Source organism: Heterocephalus glaber, unplaced genomic scaffold (assembly GCF_053883595.1).
Source record: "Heterocephalus glaber isolate CG9 unplaced genomic scaffold, H.glaber_assembly_v1.0 deba00001744, whole genome shotgun sequence".
Classification (NCBI taxonomy): Eukaryota; Metazoa; Chordata; class Mammalia; order Rodentia; family Bathyergidae; genus Heterocephalus; species Heterocephalus glaber.
Genome location: NW_028258450.1, coordinates 3,677,993 through 3,703,234, shown reverse-complemented (window position 1 = coordinate 3,703,234; position 25,242 = coordinate 3,677,993). Strand labels below are relative to the sequence as shown.

The following is a 25,242-nucleotide window of genomic DNA, read 5'->3' as shown; positions in this document are numbered from 1 at the left end:
GCAAGATCCTGTCTCAAAAACAAAAAAACAAACCAGATTTTGGTTACAGTGGTAAGAACACAGAACTGACTAGTATAAATATATACCATGTACCCAAACCTAAGCATTCAGAGAAATACATGAGGATCCAATCCTTGCCTACAGGTCTACAGGTGGCTTAAAATTAGACCAATGCAAAGCCAGGTGTGGTGGCACAGGCCTGTAATCCTAGCACTCAGGAGGCTGAGGCAGGAGGACTGCAGTGAGTTCGAGGCCAGCCTGAAATACATAGTGAGACACTGTTTAAAAAAAAAAAAAAAAAAATCAGACCAATGCAAAAATCAGACACAATTAAGAATACTTGAAATGAACTTTTAAACTCAATTATAATTCAGAGGAGAGATGAGTGGAGGCTGGAGTGTGGACCTCAACATAAGGCTGGATGTCAGCAGAACAAAGCCTCAAAAATGGAACACAATAAGCCCTTGACAGCTACCAAGACTAGCGATTCCATACTGCTCACAAAGCATTTCTTCACATACCAGCATCTAATTTAACCATTCATCTCTGCCAATGATTTCACCACCTTCCCTAAGACTAGGTTCAATAGAAGCAATCTCTCCTACCAATAATCCCTACCACACTCTTCCTCACAACCTTTCCTGCAAAAAATGTGCTGGTTCTCCTAGTCCAATCCAACCCTGTAGCGCTATCCTTGACCCATCCCATCCTACTTCTTCAGGGATCTCCACTCTGTAGGAGGCCAGTTGTCACAGTATTTAAGAGGAAGGGCCCTGAAATAATACAAACACTGCTTTAGCCAGGCATAGTGGCACATGCCTGTAATCCCAGGTACTTGTTTGTTTGTTGAGACAGGGTCTTTCCATATAGTTTAGGCTGGCCTTGAACTCACTATGTAGCCCAGGCTGGCCTCGAACTCACAACAATTCTCCTGCCTCAGCCTCCCAAGTGCTGGGATTACAGGCACATGCCACCATGCCCAACTTCAGCTGCTTGGGAAGATGAGGCAGGAGAAATGCAAGTGTGAGGCCAGCCTGCAGAACTTAGCAAGACTGTTTCAAGATAAAATTTAAAAAATAGTGCTGGAGGGCCAGGGATTTAGCTCAGTGGTTCCGCTGCCTGCCTCACAAGCGCAAGGTCCAGAGTTCCATTCCCAGTAACAAAAAAACAAAAAAATAGTGCTGGGAATGTATCTCAGCACTCCCTGGGTCAATGCCTAGTACCAAAGAAAACCACAAACAAACAAACCAAAACCCAACAACAACAACAAAAAACCTCCAAATACCTGGTTCAACTACTCACCATGTGACCTTCAGTCAATTAGGGGAACTACATATACTTAAATGCATGTGCAAAATTAGATGTTAATAAAAGGATATACGCCAGCCAGATCAGGTACACACCTGTAATCCCAGCACTTGAAAGGCTGAGGCAGGAGGGTTGCTGGACTGGGAGGTCAGCCTGGGCTACATAGTGGTTTCAAACCCAGCCTGAACTACACAGTGAGACCTTGACTCAAAAAAAACAAAACCAAAAACAGCAAAAGAGCATATACTCATTGAGCCTCACCAATGCTAGTCAGTACCGTCAGCCCACATACACCTTCCTCATGACACTCTATTCCTCTACTCCCCTGGCCTCTCGATCCCGGCTCTCCTCCTCTCTCAAGAGGCAGTCCAGTCTCTATATGCCCCTCTTAGTACAAACTGTCCCTAGGATCCCATCTCAGAACCACTCATCTTTTCACTCTGTATATGGCTCCATAAACTAAATCAATACCTCTTTTAGTGTCTACCCAAATCTGCAGTTAGCACAACTCCCAGCTTCGGCCTTCATGATTGACTCTGTCTATATTTGCCACCAACCATCCATCCAGTCACCCAAACCAGAAACCGGGTCTTCATATCATTTATATTTCCCTGACTGCAGCTGCACAGCATGGTAGCTAAGGGCATGGGCTCTGAGTCACTGGGCAGGACCTAGACACAACACTACTGTGAGACCTATGTGGAGTAGGACTTCACTTCCTTTCCCAGTTTTCTGTACAACAGGGATGATAAGTTCCAGTTGCCATGAGAACTAAACAACACAACTACATCTTGCAGAACAGGGCCGAGAACCTTCAGTAAAATGTCAGTTCTGCAGCTATTCCTGCCTCTTCTTAAACTCCAATATGTACACGTGTGAGGATTATATCACCTAAGTTTCTCTCTCACAGTCACGTGCTTTTTCTTGTCATCTCTATCACCAAGATCTTTGTTCAGACCCTCTTTACCTCTTCTACACAGTATACTAAAGCAGCCATCTAAGTGGCCTTCTGCCATGTATCTTGTACTGAACATAATTCACACAATGATCAGTGATCTACTCAAACAAATCTGTTTATTGGATCTTGAATAGTTTGTTTTGTTTTGGTTTTTGTGGTACTGGGGGACTGAACTCAGGTTCATGTGCTTGCGCAGCAGGCGGTGAAACCACTGAGCTAAGTCCCTGGCCCTGGATCTTGATTAGCGACCCATCCCCATGGTAATGATCTACTTTATTAATGATAAAGTCCAAAGCTGATTAGGTTACCTTCTCCCCCCATTTGAAACTGTTTAATGAACTTTTAGCACCCACAAGACTGGATGAAAACTTTCTTCCTTTTTTTTGGTACCGGGGATCGAACTTGGGTCCTTCTGCTTGCGAGGCAGGCGCCGGAACCACTGAGCTAAATCCCCAGCCCCAAAACTTTCCTTTTTTAAAGAGTAGGAAAATTTATTGGGAAATAGGAATGGGGAAAAAGAATAGCTCCTCAGAGACAGGAGGGGTCCTGAAAGTTTTATAAAACAAAGTCATGAGGGGTGGGTACAATATGGGTCAAATTATAATCAACCAATAAGAAGACTTGAGGGTTGAACCCAGGACCTCACATTGAGCTACATCCCCATCCCTTTTTATTTTTTTACCTTGAGACAGGCCTCACTAAATTGCCCAGGCTTGCCTTGAGCTTGCAATCCTCCTGCCTCAGCCTCCCTGGGATTATAGGCAATACACACTGTGCCCCACTTGAAGTAGAATTTTTTTTGTCCCGGGGAATCAAACCCAGGACTTTGTCCTTGTAAGCCAGGCACAGCACCACTGAGCTAAATCCCTGGCCCTGAAGTAGAATATTTTTACAAAAGTAATACTTCCAGATCTTCCTGAACACCCACATAAAGTGAGTTTTAAATTTTTTCATTAATTTCCTGGTTGTCTATTGGTTAGAAAAATAAGTAAGCAAGGAAGCTAGCCCAGATGGCCCACTCTGCATTTTCCATTATTCACATGATTTTTAGGCACATACTGGAAAACCATTTTTTTACTCCTTACAACTACTTTCCTAAGGGAGATGTTATAACTCAATTTTACAAACTAGCAACCTCAGTTTGGTGACCTTGCGTCTCCAGTGTCATCCAGTTAGAATGCGATACAATTGGAATTCAAAGCCAACGCCAACACCTTGAATCTCCAAAGGCTATATAGTTCCACTAACTACACCCTTCCTTTCACAGCACAAGTAAGCAATCACAAAATCTGCAGAGCAAAGAGGAGGGCAGCAATAGGGTGGCAAGAGCGCACCTGTTCGTGATCCAGCATGGTCAGTCCTTTCACTCCTGCCAAGATGAGATTCTTGGCAATTTCAGCTCCAAGTCCTTTCATGCCAACAAGAAGCACACGGGAAGCCCGAAGCCTGTTAAGGGAGACAGTAAACCTGATGATACAGAATAGCGGAGCTTGCTGAATCATAAAAAAACAAAATAACAGGAAAGTAATTTTGGTTTCCACAAAATGCATGGAAGTGAAACCTCACAGTGAGCCTCAAATCTACTGAACAGATAGGCTCCAACCCATCCTGCACAAATTCACTCAACAGGGGCCCGGGGATTTAGATCAGTGGTGCCAACCCCTGCCTCACAACCACAAGGTCCTGAGTTTGATCCCTGTACCAAAAAAACTCAAACAAACCACAAAACAAAGTCACTCAACAGGTATTTGCTAAGGTATTGAAATACAGCAATACTATAAATACAACACTCCCTCCCTTATGGAGGGGGAGGAAACAGACAAGTAGATAGATATATGTCAACAAGCACCAGGCACGGTGGTGCAACCTGTAATCCCAGCACTCTGGGAGGCCAAGACAGAAGAACTATAATTTCCTGTCTAGCCTGAGCAACTTAGCAAGACCCGGTCTCAAAAGGAGGGGGACAGGTGGTTCAGTATGTAGACCCTGAGTTCAATACCACATACTGGCCAAAAAAACCCCAAACCAAAACAAAACTAAAGTGATAAAAATGGAGCATGGTAAGGATCAAAGATGATAGAGAATATATTTTTTAGAGTGATCATAAAAATAAAACCCCCTTTTTGAGGATGTCCTATTTGAATAAAAATCTAAAAAAGGACAAACACAAATATTTGAGAGCAGAGCATCCCAGCTAACAAATCAGGAATTGCATAAGCATGAAGTACTAGGCATGTTTCAGAGACAGGATGAAGACCTGTGCACAAAGGGAAGAATGACAGGAATCAAGGTTGTAGACAGACCATGGGGCCACATCATAAAGGCTCTTACAGACATTGGAAGGGTTCTGGACTTTTTTCTAACGATGATGGGAAGCCATGGGATGAGGAAGAAGGTGTCACACTAAAGGTGAGAAAAGATGGTGGGGCTCAGACTAGTGTGAGAGCCAAAGAGGTAGAGAAAGGGGTTCTATTTACACTATTAACACCTAAGTAAAATACATGACATCAAGAAGAGGGTATATACAGGCATTGTCTAGTTCTTAAGAGCGACAGAAGACAAGACTAAAAAAGGCAGAGGCTAGGCTATCCTAAGATTTGACTCCAAGGCCCCTGGGAAGCAGGATAGGTTCACAATGTCTGAAATTTCCTGAATCAGAAATGTTCCAGAAGCACAATTTTTCAGATTAGAAAAAGGAAATATAAACCTTACATCATTACAAGACAATCTCATCAGGATCTTAGCTAGCATCCTATAATCAAAACCATTAATAATTCTGCAGAAAATGTATGATTATTCCCATTGGAAAAGATTAGTAAGAACTCAGAAAAGTATCACATAAATTCAAGGTCTGCTGGCCAATGAGTTTGTTACAAAAAAAAAAAAAATTTTTTTTTTTTTTGAGACAGGGTCTTGCTATGTAAAGCTCAGGCTGGCCTTTAACTCACTATGTAGCAGGACCAGGGATTTAGTTCAGTGGCACTGCGCCTGCCTCGAAATCGCAAGGTCCTGAGTTCAATCCCTGGTACCAAAAAAAAATCAAGACTGAACTCACTATGTAGTCCAGGGTAGCCTTGAACTCATGGTAATCCTCCTGCCTCAGCCTCTCCAGTGCTGGGGGATTACAGGTGTCCATGCCTGGAATGCTCTAAATTTATGTAGCAGGTCAATTCTTTCCAAGTACCAGTATTTAGGAGAATATGCAAAAACTGTTTTCCGAAAACAACTCTGACAATTATGGGCACTTGTATAATCAGACTAGAAATTTTTTTTTTAATGTTGAACATTTTATTTGATTATGATTTGTTAATAAAGTTACTTTGTAAAACTTAAAATTCAAGGGCCGGGGATTTAGCTCAGTGGTTTCACTGCCTGCTGCGCAAGCGCAAGGACCAGAGTTCAATCCCTGGTACCAAAAAAACCCAAAAAACTTAAAATTCAAGGCACAAAGAATCTATCATCATCATCATCATCATTTTTTTATTTGCATATTAATTGATACATTTTAGGTATACAATACATTTACATTTATCACTGGGTGTTTGTACCAGAACATGATGTATCTTAGTTCTTATTTTTTCCCCCATTACCTGTGCGCCCTTCACCCCCACCACCCTTCCCGATTTACATAGACTTTGTTTCCATTTTTTTTTCTTTCTCATAATTTTTCCTTTCCCTTCTTCCCTCTCCCCTTCCCCTCCCGCCACCCATACACCTTTGGATCTTTTCCTATTTCAAATTATCAATTATTCATTTTAATCATTTTCATCCTTATTTACACTTTCAGTTTCTCACACTAGAGAAACTTCGGTATTTACACATGTGTGTCCTATTTATTTCACTTAAGAGTATGGCCTCAATATGCATCCATTTAGCTATAAATGACTCTAGTTTCTCGTTCTTTATCGCGAGTAGTACTCCATTTTATTAAAAAAAAACTGGATTTCAACCTGCCAAAGATTAAAACTAGACCCATACCTATCACCGTGCACTAAACTAAGATCGAAGTGGATTAAAGAGCTAAATATCAAGACAGAAACACTAAACTTGCTAGAAGATAAGTTAGGTAAAACTCTCAATGACATTGGTATAGGAAAAGACTTTATGAACAAATCTTCAGTAGCACGGGAGCTAACACAAAGAATCAACAACTGGGATCTCATCATATTAAAAAGCTTCTAGGCCGGGGATTTAGCTCAGTGGTTTTGTCGCCTGCTGCGCAAGTGCAAGGACCCAAGTTCAATCCCTGGTACCAAAAAAAAAAAAGCTTCTGCACTGCAAAAGGAACTACCAACAGAGGTAAGAGACAACCTACAAAATGGGAAGAAATTTTTAGCAGCTGTACCTCAGACAAAGGTCTACAATCTAGAATATATAAAGAACTGAAAAAAAAAGGAATTGAAAAAAATCAAACCCCCCAAATTCAAAGACCCAATTCAAAAATGGGCATCCGAAATGAACAGACATTTCTCAGACAAAGAAGTAAAAACAGCAAATAAATATATGAAAAAATGTTCAACATCACTGGTCATTCAAGAGATGCACATGAAAACAACACTGAGATTCCACCTCACCCCACAAAGAATGGCTGCTATCAAGAAATCAACCAATAACAAATGCTGGCAGGGGTGTGGAGAGAAAGGAACCCTTCTCCATTGATGGTGGGAGTGCAGACTGGGGAAATCAGTATGGAGATACCTCAAAGAACTGGGACTAGAGGTCCCATTTGACCCAGTTATTCCCCTACTGGATATCTTCCCCAAAGAATTAAAAGAATCATACCACAGCGATATATGCGCACCCATGTTTATAGAGGCACAGTTTCTAATAGCTAAAGCTTGGAAACAGCCCAAGTGCCCATGAACTGGAAAGTGGATAAAGAAGATGTGTTTTTTTTATAAAACAGACTAGAAATTTTAAATTTTTTGTTTGTTTTCTGAAACAGGGCTTTGCTATGTAGTTCAGGCTGCATTTGAACTCACAACACATCCTTCTGCCTCAACTTCCCAAGTGCTGGGATTACAGGCATGCGCACACCGTGCTGAGGCTAGAAATTTTAATAAGAATGATGGCTGCAGGCTGAGGATGTAGCTCAGTGGTGCCACGCCTCCCTGGCAAGCACAAGGTCCTGAGTTCGATCACCAGTACCACAAAAAAAAGAAAAAAAAAGATGGCTGAAAAGCCATTTTGGCACAAATCTGTAATTTCAGCACTGTGGGAGGCTGAAGCAGAAGGATCACAAATATAAACCCAGCTTGGGTAAGAGACTTAGCAATACCCTGAATGAATGAATGAATGAATCAATCAATCAATCAATCAATGGATCGGGGATGTAGCTCAGTGAAAATCCCCAGCACTGAAGAAAAGAAAGGATGAGAAGGAGGCAGAGGAGGTAGAGGCCAGGCATGGTGGCACAAGCCTGTAATCCCAGGACTGGGGAGGCTGAGACAAGATGTTTTCATGTTTGAGGCAAGCATAGGTAACATAGCAAGTTCCAAGTCATAGACTAAACTACACCTATATCCAAAAAAAAGGGAGTGAGGAAAACACCTATGAGCTCAGTTAGGGAGGCAGAATCAGAGGATCACAAATTCAAAGTCAGCCTGGGCAATTTAAGAAGTCTCAAAATTTTGGGCTGGGGATTTAGCTCAGTGGTGTGACCACCTGTCTTTCAAGCACAGGGACCCAAGTTCGATCCCTGGTACCAAAAAAAAAGAAGTCTCAAAATTTTAACAAAGGTTGAGCATGGTGACATACACCTGTAATCCCTGCACTCTGGAAGCTAAGACAGGAAGCCTACAAGCTGAATCTCGGCCTGGGCCATTTAAGAAGACCCTGCCTCGAAATAAAAATATATTTTAAAAGGGCTGGGAATGTAGCTCAATGCAAAGTCCCTGAATTTAATCTCAAGTATCACAAAAAGGAAAAAATTTGATGGGCCGGGGATTTAGCTCAGTGGTTCTGCTGCCTGCCTCGCAAGCGCAAGGTCCCTAGTTAGATCCCCGGTACCAAAAAAAAAAAAAAGAAAAGAAAAAGAAAAAATTTTGAAAAAAGCTAGAGATTGTAGAACAGTAATAGGGCACTTGCCTAACGGGCTTGAGGCCCAGGCATTCAATCCCCCATATAGCATCCATATAAAAAACAAAGAAAGAAAGAAAGAAAGAAAGAAAGAAAGAAAGAAAGAAAGAAAGAGAAGAAAGAAAGAGAGAAAGAGAGAAAGAGAGAAAGAGAGAGAGAGAGAGAGAGAGAGAGAGAGAGAGAAAGAGAGAGAGAGAGAGAGAGAGAGAGAAGAGAGAGAAAGAGAGAAAGAGAGAAAGAGAGAAAGAGAGAAAGAGAGAAAGAGAGAGAGAAAGAGAGAAAGAGAGAAAGAAGTGTGGGATGTCTTTGTCTTTTTTCCTATGGTACCCTTTGCACTGCCAATCACAAGCTAGCAGTCATGAGCCTTTCAAGTAGCCATTTCACTTCTCTAGGAGGAGGAAATTGGGAGAGGGTTTACAGCACACAAACAAGGTAAACAATATGCTAGTAATGAACAGGTTTCATCATAGACACAGTGAATGGAGGGAAGAAGGAAAGCTAGCTATGCACCTTTCCAGAGGATCCCCAATCGCTTGCAAATAGGCATATAACAATGTTTCCAAAGAGAATATATCACACATGTCAAACCTTTGACTACAGAAAGGTTGGGCATCTCTGCATTTAGCTCACCACCCCAGGTGCCAGCTGTCACTGTCTACCACCCCTCCTTTCAGTTGCCCTTGCAACTATAAGGTGCACCTCCCAAGTTCTATTTCAAACTAAATGACTGGGTCTTGTTTGGCTGCTCCAGTAGCTTGTGGATAGCCAGTATGGCCTAGCTCTCCTCAGGGAATCTGTATCTTCACACTTGGCCCCCTAATCTCCAAACCCACTAACTTTTGCTCTGGCCGATCTCTCTATGCCTTAGCAATGGCCACTGCTAATCACTAATGCTCAAGTGTGAAGGCTTGGGTTTGAATTCTGCCACTTCTTAAGAGGGTGACAGGTTAAAAAAAAAAAGCGGGTGAGAGGTAAACCTATACAATCACTCATAACTTCAGTTTATTCATTTGTAAGATGAAGATATTGAGTTCATATCATTTAATTCTCTTGACAGCCTGGTAAAATGTATGTGCAAAAGTTTCCAGCATAATACCTGGCCTATAACAGATACTCAATAAATACTATGTGAGTTTACTGAATGCGAATTCACTGAAATTTTCAATCTCCAGTACTATAAATCTCCATTATTACGAAAGGGCCCATGCCAGTTGTGGTGGCATACAACTGTAATCTCAGCATTCTGGAGGCTGAGGCAGGAGGATGATCACCACAAGTTCCAGATTAGCCTGAGCTATATAGTGAGTTCAAGATCAGACTGAACTACAGTAAGATCCTATCTCAAAAACCAAAATAGGGGGCCGGGGATTTAGCTCAGTGGTTACGCCGCCTACCTTGAAAGCCCAAGGGCCCGAGTTCCATCCCTGGTACCAAAAAAAAAAAAAAAAAAAAAAAGAGCTGCTTTTACCAAGATACTCATGTAATGGTACAAGATCCGAATGATGAATGTAACTGTATTTTACACCTAAAATGTACCAATAAACTTAATGGGAAAAAAAAATAGAGATAGGAGGGTCCAGTAAAGGATTTGAATCTGGATTTAAGAAAACAAAAATCTAATAGGAAAAAAATGTAAAGGTGACATTTAAAGCCATTCAGTACTGGCTCTATCCTACTTTACCAGTTTATCACCTATTACGAGACTGCTCCCAAGTATGCCTTCAGTTTTCCATCTTTAGATTTTAAATCAGAGCATTTCACATTCCTGAAATACACCATCTTTTTCTCTCTAATCAGCCTTGTCAAGCCTTTCCCTTTCCCCCAGACTTCAAAAGCCAACTTGAATGCCATTTCCTCAAACAGTCCTCTCTTATCATGGCACTCCCTCTCCTGAACTCTCCTAGCAAGAGCTACAAGGGTCGTAGGGGAGGTGTCCAGGCAACTGAACCTAGGGCCTTTGTACTGAGCTATCTCCCCAGTTCTGTATTTATTTTGAGACAGGGTTTCATTAAATCGCTAAGCTGCTCAGGCTGGGATCGAACTTATGATACTCCGGCCTCAGCCTCCCAGAGTGCTGGATTATAGGCATGTGACACCATGCTTGGCAACAATGAGGCTACATTTAATGCCTTTGGCAAAAGATCTCATGTAGTCTCCAGTCTCTCCACAGTCTCTAGTCTGCTATGCCTCTACAGACTCAGACTTTGCTGGACTTTGTTTTTTTTTAAAATTCAACTGCCACCAACAATGAATATTATATACATATAACGTATATGTATATATAATATACATATATATAATATACATACAGTTTTGCTTTTTTGGGGGGGTACCGGGGATTGAACTCAGGACCTTGAGCTTTCGAGGCAGGCGGCAGCAACAATGAACTAAATCCTGGGCCCTGCTTGTTCGTTTTTTGAGACAAGGTTTCATTAGGTAGCCCAGGCTGACCATGAATTTGTGGAGATCCTCCTGCCTCATCCTCCCAAGTGCTGGGATTACAGATGTGTACCACTACACCTGGCTGTGTTATGTTGTTTTGTTTTGTTGAAACAGGGTCTTGCTATGTAGTCCAAACTGGCCTAGACCTCTTAGCAATCCTCCTGCCTCAGCCTCCCAAGTGCTGGGATTACAGGTGAGCACCACCATGCCCAGGAGACTACACATTACTTATGGCCAAATTACATGAAAAGTGCTTAAAATAGTACCTGCCACATAGTCAGCACTTACTGAATGTCACTTATTATCACTCATATTCTGATGTAGCCATTCCTCTTTTAGGAATCAATTCAACAGAAATACTTAAATGGGCATAAAAATTATGCACAAATATATTCTCAGTAGTCAGGTATGGTGGCACATGCCTGTAATTCCAGCACTAGGGAAGCTGAGGTAGGAGGACTGCTGCAAGTTCAAGGCCAGTATGAGCTACATAGTGAATTCAAGGATTGCTAGAACTACAGTGAGATGCTGTCTCAAAAAAAAAAAAATTATGTGTGTGTGTGTGTGTGTGTGTGTGTGTGTGAGTGTATTCTCAGCAGCAGCATCTATCCACTTCCCCAGCCACCACCCTATTCTGAGCTACCATTTCTCACCTGCAAAATTGTAACTGCAGGGCCAGGGATTTAGCTCAGTGGCACTGAGGCTCCCTTGCAAGCACAAGGTCCTGAGTTTGATCCCTGGTACAAAAAAAAACAACTGTAACTGCAGCTGGGCACAGTAGTAAGTATCTGTAGTCCCAGCTATTCACACAGCTAAGGCAGAAGGATCACCCAAACCTAGAAGTTCTGGATCAGCCTGGGCAAAACAGCAAAACTTGTCTCTTAAAAAAAATAAAGCAACAGCCTTATACGTGGCCTCCTGCTTCCATTTGTGCCCCTTACAATCTACTATCCCCATCTCAGTGAGAGCTTTCCTTTTTAGATTTTTTTTTTGGTAGTCCTGGATATCTAACCCAGGGTCTCATGTATGCTAAGCACTTGCTCTACCACTGAGCTATAATACCGCAAGCTCAGAAAAATCCCCACTTCTCTTACTGCAGATTAGACCCAGAGGCAGGCTACATCCCTGTCATATATGTGTGTGTGTGCCTGTGCACACACATGTGTGTACAGGCACACACACACACACATAAATTTGGTTCATTCATATATATATATATATATATATATATATTTTTTTTTTTTTTTTTTTTTTTTTTTTTGGTACTGGGGATTGAACTCAGGTCCTTGCGCTTGGGAAGCAGGCGGCGGAACCACTGAGCTAAATCCCCGGGCCAGTTCATTCATTTTTTTGACACAGGGTCTCACTGTGTAGTTCAGGCTGACCTGAAGTCACTATATAGCCCAGGCTGGCCTCAAACTTGATGCAATCCTCTTGCCTCAGCCTCCCAAGTACTGGGACTACAAGAGTGCACCACCATGCCTGGCTATATATAAATTTTTGTTGTTATTCTTGTTCTTGTTTTTTGTTTTGGTACCGGGGATCAAGCTCGGGTCCTTGTGCTTGCACAGCAGGCGGTGAAACCACTGAGCTAAATCCCTGGCCCTTATTCTTGTTTTTTTGAGACAGGGTGTTGCTGTGTAGTTCAGGCTGGCCTGAAGTCACTATGTAGCCCAGACTGCCCTCAAACTTGTGGTAATCCTCCTGCCTCAACTTCCCCCGTGGTGGGATTACAGGTATATGCGACCATGCCTGGCTGTATTTATTAATATTTTGAGAAGGGGTCTCACTAAGTTGCCCAGGCAGGACTTGAATTTGTGATCTTCTTGACTCAGTCTATGTAGCTAGGATTACAGGTGCATCCATACCATCCACCGAGCTAGAGATTTAAGATCCTGCATTGCTGCCTTTGGAGGATACACAAACCAAGGAATGCAGCCAGCCTGCAGGCAAGGGAAAATCACAAAGGGTTTCTCCTCTAGTGTCTCCACAGGGAGCACAGATCTAATGACACTGATTTTAGCACAGTGGAACTGATTTCACATCTCTGGCCTCCAGAACAGCAAGAGAAAAAAAATCTGTGTTGTTTCACACCACTCAGTTTATAATACTTTGTTTTAGTAGCAATACAAAATATACTGAGGTACAGAGCTATTAGGAACCTGTCTGAAATCACAGTTACCAAATGCCAAAGCAGTTATCAACAGCTCAGGCAATATTACTCCTGAGGTTGCCTCTCAATATTAGAAATAAAATGGTGTAAGGGCCGGGGATTTAGTTCAGTGGTGCTGCCGCCTGCCTTTGCAAGCTTAAGGTCCTGAGTTCGATCCCCGGTACCAAAAAAAAAAAAAGAAATAAAACAGTGTAGTTTCAGTCACTTGATAGGCTGAGGCAGGGGAATCACAAGTTCAAGGAAGGCAGAGATCTGCCTAAAGCAGAGCGGTGATGGGATATAGAATCTTAATTTTTATTTTAGGTTCTGATAAGATATTTAAGTAAATATAATCCAGAAGCAGATAGAAGAGGGATGAGTGTAGAAATAAACATGTGCAGCCCAGCGTGGTGATGCACGCCTGTAATCTCAGCACTTGGGACGATGAGGCAAGAGGATCGCCATGAGTTCAAGGCCAGCCTGGGCTATGCAGTAAGTTCAAGTCCAGCCTGAACTACACAGTGAGACCCTGTCTCAAAAAAGAAAAAGAAAGAAAGAAATGTGTGCTGTTAGTTAAGTGGAGTTTTTCCAGAAGGAAAATGGCAAATATACCAAATACTGAAAAATCTAATAAGATGAAGATAGATGGAAGTTGTTACTGATGTTTAAAAGATGGTTTGGAGGGCCAGGGATATAGCTCAGTGGCGCCATGCTTGCCTGGCAAGCACAAGGTCCTGAGTTTGATTCCCAGTACCAGGGGGGAAAAAAAGAGATGGTTTTGGTGAAGTAAAGATGAAAGGTTAAATGGAATGGGCTGAAAAGCAGTTGAAGACTTTTGTCAGGAAGGAGTAGAGAAGGCATGAGCTGCAAAGAGGGGTAGGTGACAGAAAAGCCCTTTGATGGGGCTGAAAATATAGCTCAGTGGTAGCAGACTGCGTGCTTAGCGTACATGAGACCCTAGGTTAAAGCCCCAAAACAAAATAAACCAAAAACCAAAAACCAAAAAACAAAACCTCTTTGTTTTCTTTTTACTTTTTAACCACTACAAGTATATTTCCAGAAAATGTCATTTAAGAAAATCAAGATTCACAGGGGTTTGTTTTGTTTTTAGAGGGTTTTAGATATTTCTAACGTTTTTTAATTTAAACAATTTTGGGGGGGCTGGGGATTTAGCTGTGGTTCTGCCACCTGCCTTGCAAGCAAGCACAAGGTCTTGAGTTCCACCCCTGGTATCAAAAAAATAAAGTGATTAAAAATTGCTTTTTAAATTTTTGAATGCCAAGCATGCAGGCATACACCTGTAGTCCCTGTACTTGGGAGGCAGAGGCAGGAGGATCGCCTGAGTTCAAGGCCTGCCTGGGCTATAGTCAGTTCAAGGCCAGCCTGAACTACACAGTGAGACTCTGTCTCAAAAATAAATAAATAAATAAATAAATAGAGATTTTTAAATGAGATAAAGTCTAAGTCACTAAGTTAGTTCCCCAGGCTGGGCTTGAACTTGTGATCCCTCCTGCCTCAGTCTCCCAGAGTGCTGGGATTACAGACACACACCACCATACTTTACTGCTCCTAAATTTTATTTTATTTTACTATTTTTTGGTACCTGGGATTGAACTCAGGACCTTGCACTTGCCAGGAAGGTGCGGTGCCCTGCCCAGCCCTGCTCCTAAATTTTTTCACAGAGTTGAGGCCAGCCTAGACTACACAGTGAGACCCTGACTCAAAAAGAACAATTAATCAATCAATCAATCAATCTCTCCCCCTCTGGAGAGAGGGAGAAGGAGAGGGAGCGGCAGAGGAGAGGAAGAGAAAGGGAGAGTAATAGGGAGTGTGCGTGTGAGAGAGGAAATGCTTCAGACAAGCACTAACTTAATGTCATTTAAAATTTCAGAGCAACTGTGAGAATCTGAAGCATTTAGTCCAATCCTCACATTTTATAGATACAGAAACTGACAAGTAGAAAGGAGAAAGAATTTGCAGATTCAAAGGACTTATTGATAGCTGTTAAAACAAAAACAAAAACAAAAACAAAAAAACCCCAACTCACCAAACCTGCAGTGTACTACTTTTTTTTTTTCTGGTACCAGGGATCAAACTCAGGACATTCAGCTTTCAAGACAGGCTCGGCGCCACTGAGCTAAATCCCTGGCCCAAAAGCCCCTTTTTCTCATGACACTGGTTTTTGGAGCCAAACTTGGGAAGTTGTCTCATAAAATGTCCAACATTCTCTCTATCTTATCAGTCTCCCAGTTTCCAGGCTTTCCATTTCATAAAGGAGCCCCAGCCCCTAGAGTTCTCCTATTCCACCTGGAGCCCTCTTAGAGGCCAAGTTAATTGGTTTATGGAGCCTCCTACCTTGTCTGTACAGAAGAAAAGCACTGCCCTTCCCACCCTGGACAGCTGCTATTAGTTGAAACAGACACAAGAACTTTTTTTTTTTTGAGACAAGGTCTTGTTCTGTAGCCCAGGCTGGCCCTAAACTCATGATGACTCGTACCCCACCCTCCGAAATAACTAGGATTACAGGCATGCAGTACCTTGCTCAGGGAGCACCACTGTTTTTGTCTCAATTTATTTAATGGACCGGGGATTTAGCTCAGTGGTTCCACCACCTGCCTCAAAAGTGCAAGGTCCCGGAGTTCCATCCCCGATACCAAAAAAAAAGTGCTTAGTAAGTCCAATATTTATGAACTCAATAGTGGACCAGAATCTTTAATTGCACTTCTGCTCACTGTGCCTTTTTTCCACACAGAATCATCCTTTTATTTTATTTTTGGTACCGGGGATTAAACTCGGGTCCTTGTGCTTGTGAGGCAGGCGACAGAACCACTGAGCTAAATCCCCAGCTCCAGAATCATCCTTTTAAAGAACAAATCAGATCTTATTACTCCCACAGTCAAAAACACTCCAATAGGTTTCCTAGCAGTTAGAATAAAAGCTATTCCTTAACTCATTTGGCCCAGCCACCCTATTTCTCTAATCATCCAAGCACCTCAGGCTTCAGGCATTTTGCAGTTGCTGCTCCCTCACTAGGATGGCTGGATGGCTTTTCCCGGTACAAGTCTGAGGCTCAACATCACCTCCTCAGAGGCTTTCCCTAGCCATGCAATGAAATCAGCTCTCCACCTTCATAATCTTTTATTGATTTTTTTTTTTTTTTGGTACCGGGGATCGAACTCGGATCCTTGAGGTTGCAGAGCAGGTGGCGGAACCACTGAGCTAAATCCCTGGCCCCTTTTATTGATTATTGATTGATTCCTAGTTTTACTTTTCTCCCTAGCAACTGCATTACCTATTTCTTCATGTTTATTGTCTCCCCACACAAGAATGTATGCTTTGTGTGGGGAAGGAGGTTGTCCAGTCCTCAGACTCATGCTCAAGAGGCCTGCAAACAGTGTTCAAGAAATATATTATGGGGGGGATATATATATATATATATTATTGGGCTGGGGATGGCAAGTGCAAGGTCCTGAGTTCAATCACCAGCACCAAAAAAAAAAAGAAAAAGAAAAAGAAAAGAAAAAAAACCCATATGATTGAGCCAGGTATAGGGGCACACGCCTATAATCCCAGATACTCAAGGGCCAGGGATTTAGCTCAATGCTCAATAGTGCTGCACCTGCCTCAAAAGTGAAAAGGTCCTGAATTCCCTGTGGGGTGTGTGTGTGTGTGTGTCTAATCCCAGATACTCAGGAGGATGAAGCAGGAGGATTGCAATTTCCAGTCCAGCCTGGGCAACTGAACAGTTTGGCCACATCTTGTCTAAAAAAAAATTTTTCTAAAAAAGTATAAATAAGGGGAGGGAGCTTGGGGGAGGATGGGATAAAATAAAATAATATTTTTTAAAAGCATAAATAGGGCCGGGGATTTAGCTCAGTGGTTTCGTCGCCTGCTGCACAAGCGCAAGGACCCGAGTTTGATCCCCAGTACCAAAAAAAACCACCAAAACCCATAAATAAATAGGGCTGGGGTTATTGGTCAGTGTTTGGCAGAATACTTACCTAGCGGGAGGGAACCCTCAGTACCGCAAAAACTAACGGAATCACTTTTTTTTTTTGGTACTGGGGATTGAACTCAAGACTTTGTGCTTCCGAGGCAGGCCCAGCACCATTAAACGCATTTTTGAGATCTCATCCCCCAGGTTAACGGTCCTCAACATCCAACGGGCGTCTCCCGTTGAATCTGGACACCCCTCAAATATAGGCACCAGTATCCTCTTTTGCTACCTGCAGCCCCCTCAGTCTCTCTCAGCCTTTGCAAGCTCCCGTGTGAGAGAACTCGCTTCAAAATGCCTCAAAATCCGCATTCTCTCACCCTGACCCGCCCCCCAGGAGCCACAGGAACGCTGAAACTACGTTATTTAGGATGGACGAACCCCCCCACCCAGGAATGAATGAATGAACCACAGCTCCAAGACCCAGACCGCGCGCCCTTGGCCCCACTTGGGCCCCTCCCTCATCGCTTCCGCAGCCCGAGCCCCGGGTTCGAATCCTCCCGCGCTCTCAGGAGCCTCACTCCCTTGTTCAGAGGCCTCAGACCCCTCCCAACCCGCCCGCGGCGTCCCACCTCCCACATCCTCCAGAAACATCCGCAGTCAGCCCTCCAGCCCTCTCAGAAGAGCCAGGCACAGAAATCCAGCCTCGGCTCTTCAAATTAGACCTCTCGCCCCCTGAGGGCCCAGGACGCCTCCGATCATCGCTCCCTCAAGACCCCAGGTACCTCACGCCGCCCCAGCCCTGACCGTTTCTGAGCGTCCAATCCCCACAGACGAATCTGCCGATCATACTGCGCCGCCTCTTCCTCGCTGATGCCGCCACCGACCTCCTCCTTCTCCACCATGGCGCGGGCTCTAGCGGCCGCCGCTCTCAAGTCCCGCTCAAACCAACAGCCTGCCGGCTCCCGAGCCGCCAACCTCTGTTGGCCGCGAGCCTGGGCCACGTCTGCGCCTGCGCGGAAGGTGGGGCCGCGCCTGCGCAGGACCTTCTCCTTGGAATTCGCGATCACGTGGTCCTACTGAGCCGCCAAGGTCGCAACTATTCCCAGTCACGTGAGGAAGGAGCCAATCAACCTTAGCAAAAGAAAAAAAAGTGATTTATGGGCCATATTCCTGTGATCTTTTGTGACACTATTCAATTCTGCAAATGTTTATGGAGCTCCTGCTGAGATTCCAGCTGTGGGGGTGTGGGGAAATAAAGTGGTAAAAACAATAGGCAATGGCCTACCCTCAAGTGGCTTATCTTCCATTGAGGGAAAGAATGAAAAAACAATGCTGCCGGGAATTTAGCTCAGTGGCACCGCACCTGCCTCACAATCGCCAGGTCCTGAGTTCGAGCCCCGGTAGGAACAAAAAAAAAATGCCGGGCGTGGTGCCACATGTCTGTAATCCCACACTCTGGAAGGCTGAGGTAGGATCACCTAGAGTTCAAGGCCAGCCTGCACTACAAAACAGAGACCCTGTCTCAAAAAGGCAAAAAGCCAATAAATACAGTTTTCCCTCGATATGGGTGGAAAATTGGATCCCCAGCCTCTCAAATTTGCAGATTTTCAAGTACTTTATATAAAACGATGGCTGGTTCCTTCCCCATCCCTCCTAAGCATGTATCATAACTGTACACAGAAGACCACAAAATTTTATGTAGGTTTTGCATGAAATAGCAGAAGGAGATGGGGAACCATTAAAATTTAGGACTTTGGGCCGGGGGTTTAGCTCAGTGGTTCCGGTGCCTGCCTCGCAAGCGCAAGGTCCTGAGTTAGATCCCCGGTACCAAAAAAAAAAAAAAAAAAAACTTTAGGATTTTGCCAGGTGTGGTGGCACATGCCTATAATTCCAGTACTCCTGAGGCTGAGGCAGGAGGATCACTACAAGTTCAAGGCCAGCTGCACAGTGCGACCCTGTCTCGAATAAATAAATTCAGGACTCCTCTGCTTTGTAAATTCAAAAGTGGGCAATGAGGAAGTGAGATAGTTAAAATGTTTACAAAACTTTTACTAGTGTGGAGGGAAAAAAAAAATGGCCAGGCATAGCCTATAAGAAAGCACACCTATAAGAAGTGAGGAAGATTGCAAGTTTCAGCCATCCTGGGCAACTCAGTGCCTTAGTGAGACCCTGCCTCAAAATAAAAAATAAAATGAAATAAAAGCTGGGGATGTGACTCAGTGTGAAGGCCTGGATTCAATCATCGGTACCAAAAGGAAAATAAAAACCCAGGTGGAATAGCACACATATGAAATCCCAGCACTCACTACACAGTAAGACCCTGACTCAAAATTAATCAAAGTAGGTCAGACATGGTGGCACACACCTGTGATCCGGGCCTCTGGAGGCTGAGGTAAAAAGATTGCCTCCAAGTTCATCAGGGCCAGCCCAAACTACATGTTTTTTCTAAAAAAAAAAAAAAGAACCAAGGACTAAGGAAATAAGAGTCTGGTTCTTGGCTGGGTTCCTGGTTGCATCAGGTCATGGCCTCCCAGTGACACTGTGGGGCTTCTATCTAGGTTCTTGGTATCTGAACAAACAACTGGACAAGGCACACCGAAGGCAGAAAAATTATGGAAGGCAGGAAAGTTTACGTTCTACAGCATGAACATGGGCTGGGGAAAAGGCTCACAATAGCAGCCCTGAGGATGAGGGGAAAGACCTTTAGTATTCAAAATGCCTGAATTGACCTTCTCCACATGCAAATAATGCATTGGAACAGATGTCCTATCAAAAACTCACTTGGGGGGCTGGGGATTTAGCTCAGTGGTTCCTGCGCCTGCCTCACAAGCGCAAGGTCCCAAGTTCGATCCCCGGTACCAAAAAAAACCTAAAAAAACTCACTTGGGGAGGGCCAGGGATTTAGCTCAGTGGTTTCACCGCCTGCTGCGCAATTGCAAGGACCCCAGATCGATCCCCGGTACCAAAAAAACACTCACTTGGGGACAGGGTTGTAGCTCAGTGGCACTACGCCTGCCTGGCAAGTGCTAGGTCTTGAGTTCAATTTTTCATACCAAAAAAATTCATTTGGATTCCCTCTAGATGTAAATGAAGGATCCATAATAGTGTCTTTTGATTGGTTGCACCCACATGCAAATAAAGGATTGAAAAGAGCCTCTTCTGATTGGTCCTGCAAAAAGTACCACATTCAAATGAAGGGTTGAAAATAGTATTTTTCTGATTGGTCCTATGAACAGCACTAGATTCAAATGAAGGACTGAGAATATCACTGATAGGTTCAGTGGCCAGAGCTCAGGAGCTGTGGTGTCATTTTAGGTTGGTGTTCTGAGCATGTCTTCTTTTTTCAGAAAACAATTTGCTCAACCTGTTAGCCATGGGTTTTATGACTTTTGACACATCCCGCCCAGTTTGTGGTCCAGTTTGCCCCAACCTCACTTAATGTATCCATCCCTATACTGTACTGTTGCCCTTTATGCTGTGCCATAAATCCTAATAAAGCCACTTTCAAATGGTATGTGTTGCCCATTTGTGATGTGTGTGTATGCGCACGTGTGTGTATGGTGCCAGGCATTGAACCTAGGGCCACTACACTGAGCTACATCTCCAATTCTTTTTATATTTTACTTTTTTTTTTTTTTTGGTACCGGGGATCGAATTTGGGTCCTTGCACTTTCAAGGCAGGCTGTGGAACCACTGAGCTAAATCCCAGCCCTTATATTTTATTTTGAAACAAGGTCTGACTATAGGTGAAGCTTCTTGCACAGGCTGAGCTTGAATGCTCCATCCTCCTGTCTTAGCCTCCCAAAGTGCTGGGATTAGAAGCATGCACCACCATGCCTGGTTTCCCTCATGATTTTTGTCTCAAGTAGAACAGTTTGAGCGGGGCGCATTAAGAGCTGGTAGCACTAAAGACCACTGGCAGTGAAAGTAGCCCCAGCTGGGGCCGGGGATTTAACTCAGGGGTGCTGCACCTGCCTTGCACGCCAGGTCATGCACAAGGTCCTGAGTTTGATCCCTGGTACAAAAAAAAAAAAACCAAGCCGCTCCAGCTGGGCCAGGTAATACTGAAGGCAATTAGCAGCCAAAGAACAATGGAGAACAAAGCAGAATTGCAGGGAGCCACCATCTTTGGTCACAAGGAGAGCTCCTGAGGGGGCTGCTGGGAGTTGGTGGCCCCAGCATCCCGGACAGTGGTGGAGGGCCACTGACACTAAGAGCTGACAGTTGCTGGTTTCCTAAACTCAAGGAAGTTAATGCTGGGAAGAGCTTCACTTTGCCTATTCCTGTTTCTATCTGAATTGAGCAAAAAACCCCTCATTGGGTGATGACATTTGGTTGAATTGAAGATGCAGAACCCACAGCTATATGGAGGGCCAATTATATAAATCAGTTGATAAATGTTTTGGAGAAAAATGAAGCAGGATATGGAGCTACAATCCAGGCATGAGGGTGCATGCCTGCAATCTCAGTACTCTTGAGAGGTGAAGACAGAAGGATCACAAGTTTGAGCCCAACCTGGGCAGAACTTAGTGATTTAGCAAGACCCTGTCTCAAAATAAAAAATAAAAAGGCTGGTGATGCAGTTCAGTGTGAAGACCCTGGGTTCAATCCCCAGTACTGAAAAGAAAGAACAAAAGAAAGATTTCTCAATGAAGGTGATGCTGATCTGAAGGCACTAAGGGAATAAGGCATGAGGATAACTGAAAGATGGAGCATTTCCAGGCAGGAGAACAGCATGTGGAAAGGGCCTGACCCTGGAGTGTGCCAGCAGAGTTGAACAACTGTGGTGAATACATGGTAGCCGGGACCAAGTGCAAGAGTGGTCAGAGATGAGAACACAGGGTATGGGGGCCTGTGCTTATTTAGCAGGCATGAGGCCCTGGGGCCAATCTCCAGCTCGATTAAGGGAAACAGAGAGAAGTGCTCACAGATGAAGTAGCTGGGGAACTGTGCAGTGCCCTGCAGGGTAATGATAGCCAGTATGTATTCTCCTTAGGCAGGATACCTTGTCATTAATCCAACAGACACTTACTGAGCACCTGTTATGGGTCAGCCACAGATCTCTCTTCTATGTATAAAGCAGTGAACAAGAAAGTAAAATATTCCAGCACTTGGGAGGCTGAGGCAGGAAGATTGCCGTAAGTCTGGCCAGCCTGGGATATATAATACAACCCTATCTCAACCATTCTTCCAAAAAAGAGAGAAAGAGGGCCAGGGGATTTAGTTCAGTGGTTCTGCCACCTGCCTTGCAAGCACAAGGACCCGAGTTTAATCCTCGGTACCAAAAAAAAAAAAAGAGAGAGAGAGAAACAGGCAGCAATTCATTCAAGATCACTATATCGGGCCAGGGATTCAGCTCATTGGTTCCGGCGCCTGCCTCGAAAGTCCAAGGTCCCGAGTTCGATCCCTGGTACCAAAAAAAAAAAAAAAAAAGATCACTATATCAATGAAAGCAAAATGGGGGCCTGGGATTTGGCTCAGTGGTTCTGCCGCCTGCCTCGAAAGCGGAAGGATCTGAGTTCAATGCCCAGTACCAAAAAAAAAAAAAAAAAAAAAAAGAAGTCGCCTTGTTTAAAACAAAAACCAAAAACCAAAAATGGCCAGCAGGGATTTTAGTTCAGTGGTAGAGCAGTTACCTAGCATGAAAAAGGCCCTAGGGGGGATTCTATCAGCAGTATTAAAAAGAAAGGTGTAGGGAGCAGAAGACAAGGAGGAGGAGAAGAATGAAAAGGAAGAATCACTGAGTCTACCTTTTGGTTTACATGGTTTACCTTTTGGGAAAGAGAAGGCTTTGCAGTGATCCTCCTGCCTCAGTCTCCCCAATGCTGGGATCACAGATATACTCTACCATGCCAGGCCTTGAACTCATAGGGTGCTCTTGAACTCATAATCCTCCTGCCTCACCCTTCTAAGTCCCGGGATTCTAGTCATATGCCTAGGAGGCTTCTTTAGCAATTCAGGAGTCAGGTAGCTCATCTAAAAATAGAAAAGTGTAGCCAGGGGTTTAGCTCAGTGGTTCCGCCGCCTGCCCTGCAAGCATAAGGGCCTAAGTTCGATCCCTGGTACAAAAAAAGAAAGAAAGGGGCTGGGGATTTAGCTCAGTGGTTCCACCGCTTGCCTTGTAAGCACAAGGACCCGAGTTCCATCCCCGGTCCCCCCCCACCCCCCAAAAAAGAAAGAAAGAAAAGTGTTAATATAAGGTAGCTCGAATAAGAACAAGGAAACAGCATAATACAAAAAAAAAGTTTGATTATCATCAGGTTATTTCAGATTACCTTCCTGCTAAGTGTTAAAGTGGGATATCTTAATCATTCCAGCTAACACTGGCTTGTTTGGGAATTGAGTTATATTTCTCTCTCCTGATTTCTTGGAAAGTCAAAACAGTTTCCATTTGGTGAAGCGAAACTTTCGCATGAGTGACTCCATTTTAATTTGGTCTGGTAGGGCTTAGTCAGGAGCTCAGTTCAAACCAATCACTTCCTATACATTTTATTTAATACCATTAAACAACACCTCTTCATGTTTCCCCCTGCTTTCTCCTTGGCCCCTGACAATCAGTTCTTTCTGAGTTTGAACATTCTACATACTTCACATAAGTGAAATCATGTGATATTTGTATTTTGTGTCGGGGATGGTGGCTCAGAACTAGTATCCCAGCACTCAAAAGGCTGAGGCAGGAGGAGCGCCATAGGTTTGAGGGCAGCCTGGGCTACATAGTGAGTTCAAGGTCAGCCTGAACTACATAGCAAGACCTTGTCTCAAAAAACAAACAAACAGGACAGGAGATGTAGCTCAGTGGTTCCACTGCCTGCCTTGCAAGTTCAGGTACCCGAGTTCATCCCCAGTAACAAAACAAGCAAAAACAACTTGCATTTAGTTTTTGGTGGTGCTAGAGATTGACCCAGGACTCTGTGTATGTTAAGCACATGCTTTGCTACTAAGCTGCATATCAAGTGCCTAGTATTTGCCTCTGTCTGGTTTCTCTCAATTAACATAATGTCCTCAAGCTTCATCCCCCTCATAGGATGTGTCAGAATTTCCTTCCTTTTACTTATTTACTTTGTGCTTAGGAATCAAACTCAAGGCCTCTCATATACTAAACACGTGCTCTACTGCTGAGCCCCATCCCTGACCTTTCTTTCCCATGTGTGTTTGTGTTACAGCGCATTGAATCCAGGGTTTTCACACTGAGCTACATCTCCAACTTATTTTTTTTGGTACCAGGGACCAAACTCTGGTCCTTGTGCTTGCGAGGCAGTCAGTGTAACCACTGAGCTAAATCCCAGGCCTACATCTCTAGCTTTTTAAAAAAGCTTTTATATTTGTTGTTATTGATGTTGTTTTTTGAGACAGGGTCTCACTACGTAGTCCTGGTTGGCCTTGAACTTGCAGCAATTCTCCTGCCTCAGCCTTGCCCATACTGGAATTAACAGGCATGCACATATATATATATATTTTTTTTGGTACTGGGGATCAAATTCAGGTCCTTGCTCTTGCGCAGCAGGCGGCAAAACCACTGAGCTAAATCCCAGGCCCTGGCCTTTTTATATTTTGAGTCAGGGTCTCACTAAGTTGCTAAATTGCTCAGTTTGGGCTCAAACTTGCAATCCTCCTGTCTCAGCCTCCCAGACTGCTTTGAAACAGGGATATGGCACTTCACCATGCTTCAGCCATTCCTTATAAAAGGCTAAATAATATTCTATTATGAGTACATAATATTTAATTTGTTTGTACATCCATTGATGGATTTTTTTTTTTTTACACCTTTTTTGTTTTTTGAGACAGGATCTTGCTATGTTGTTCAGGCTGGTCTTGAACTCACTGTGTAGCCCAGGCTGGCCTCAAATATGCAACAATAGTCCTACCTCAGCCTTCTGAGGGCTGGGATTACAGTGCCACCACACCCAGCTATTTTCATTGTTGTGAAGTTACTATGAATATATGTGTACAAATATGCCTTTGAAACTTTTTCATTTCTTTTGGATATATACCCATGGAACATCTTTGTGGTTTTTAGCAACTGCTAATAAGAACAGCTACCAAATTAAGGCTTTGTAACTTAAAAGAGGTAGAGAACAATTACACAATACTTTGGGCCCCTGGGTTTGAAGATCATGTAATTACTTCCACTCAGGCAACTGCTCCCCCTTAGCTGAGGTGGAGACTCCACTCCCACCTGCACATCTCTTGGGAATGTTCCAGCCCTCCTAGTGCCCGGACTCCTCCTTTGGGGACTCTCATTAATTGGCGTGGGGTGGAGCTGAGACTTGAGTTTTACAAAATGCTCCTCAGATGATTCTAAATGCACTCAGGGTGGAGAACCACAGAACAAAGTCTCTTGTGTCCTCGTTCACTGTAGTCTTGATG

The 25,242-nt window shown here is 43.7% G+C and overlaps 1 protein-coding gene across 3 annotated transcripts in view; it reads right to left on the bottom strand.

Moving 5' to 3' along the window:
* Positions 1-17,888, bottom strand: part of Sae1 (SUMO1 activating enzyme subunit 1) — a 71,304-nt gene extending 53,416 nt beyond the window's left edge. The window contains exons 1-2 of one of the 3 annotated variants that reach the window (XM_013066350.3): positions 17,680-17,888; positions 3,601-3,712 (exon numbers count right to left, since the gene is read on the bottom strand). In XM_013066350.3, the coding sequence (XP_012921804.1) occupies positions 3,601-3,712; positions 17,680-17,777 (210 nt within the window). In that variant the 5' untranslated portion in view covers positions 17,778-17,888. The remainder of the gene's footprint in view (positions 1-3,600; positions 3,713-17,679) is intronic. The other 2 variants (XM_004867075.4, XM_004867074.4) reach the window with 2 other exon arrangements.
* Positions 17,889-25,242: the final 7,354 nt, after the last annotated feature.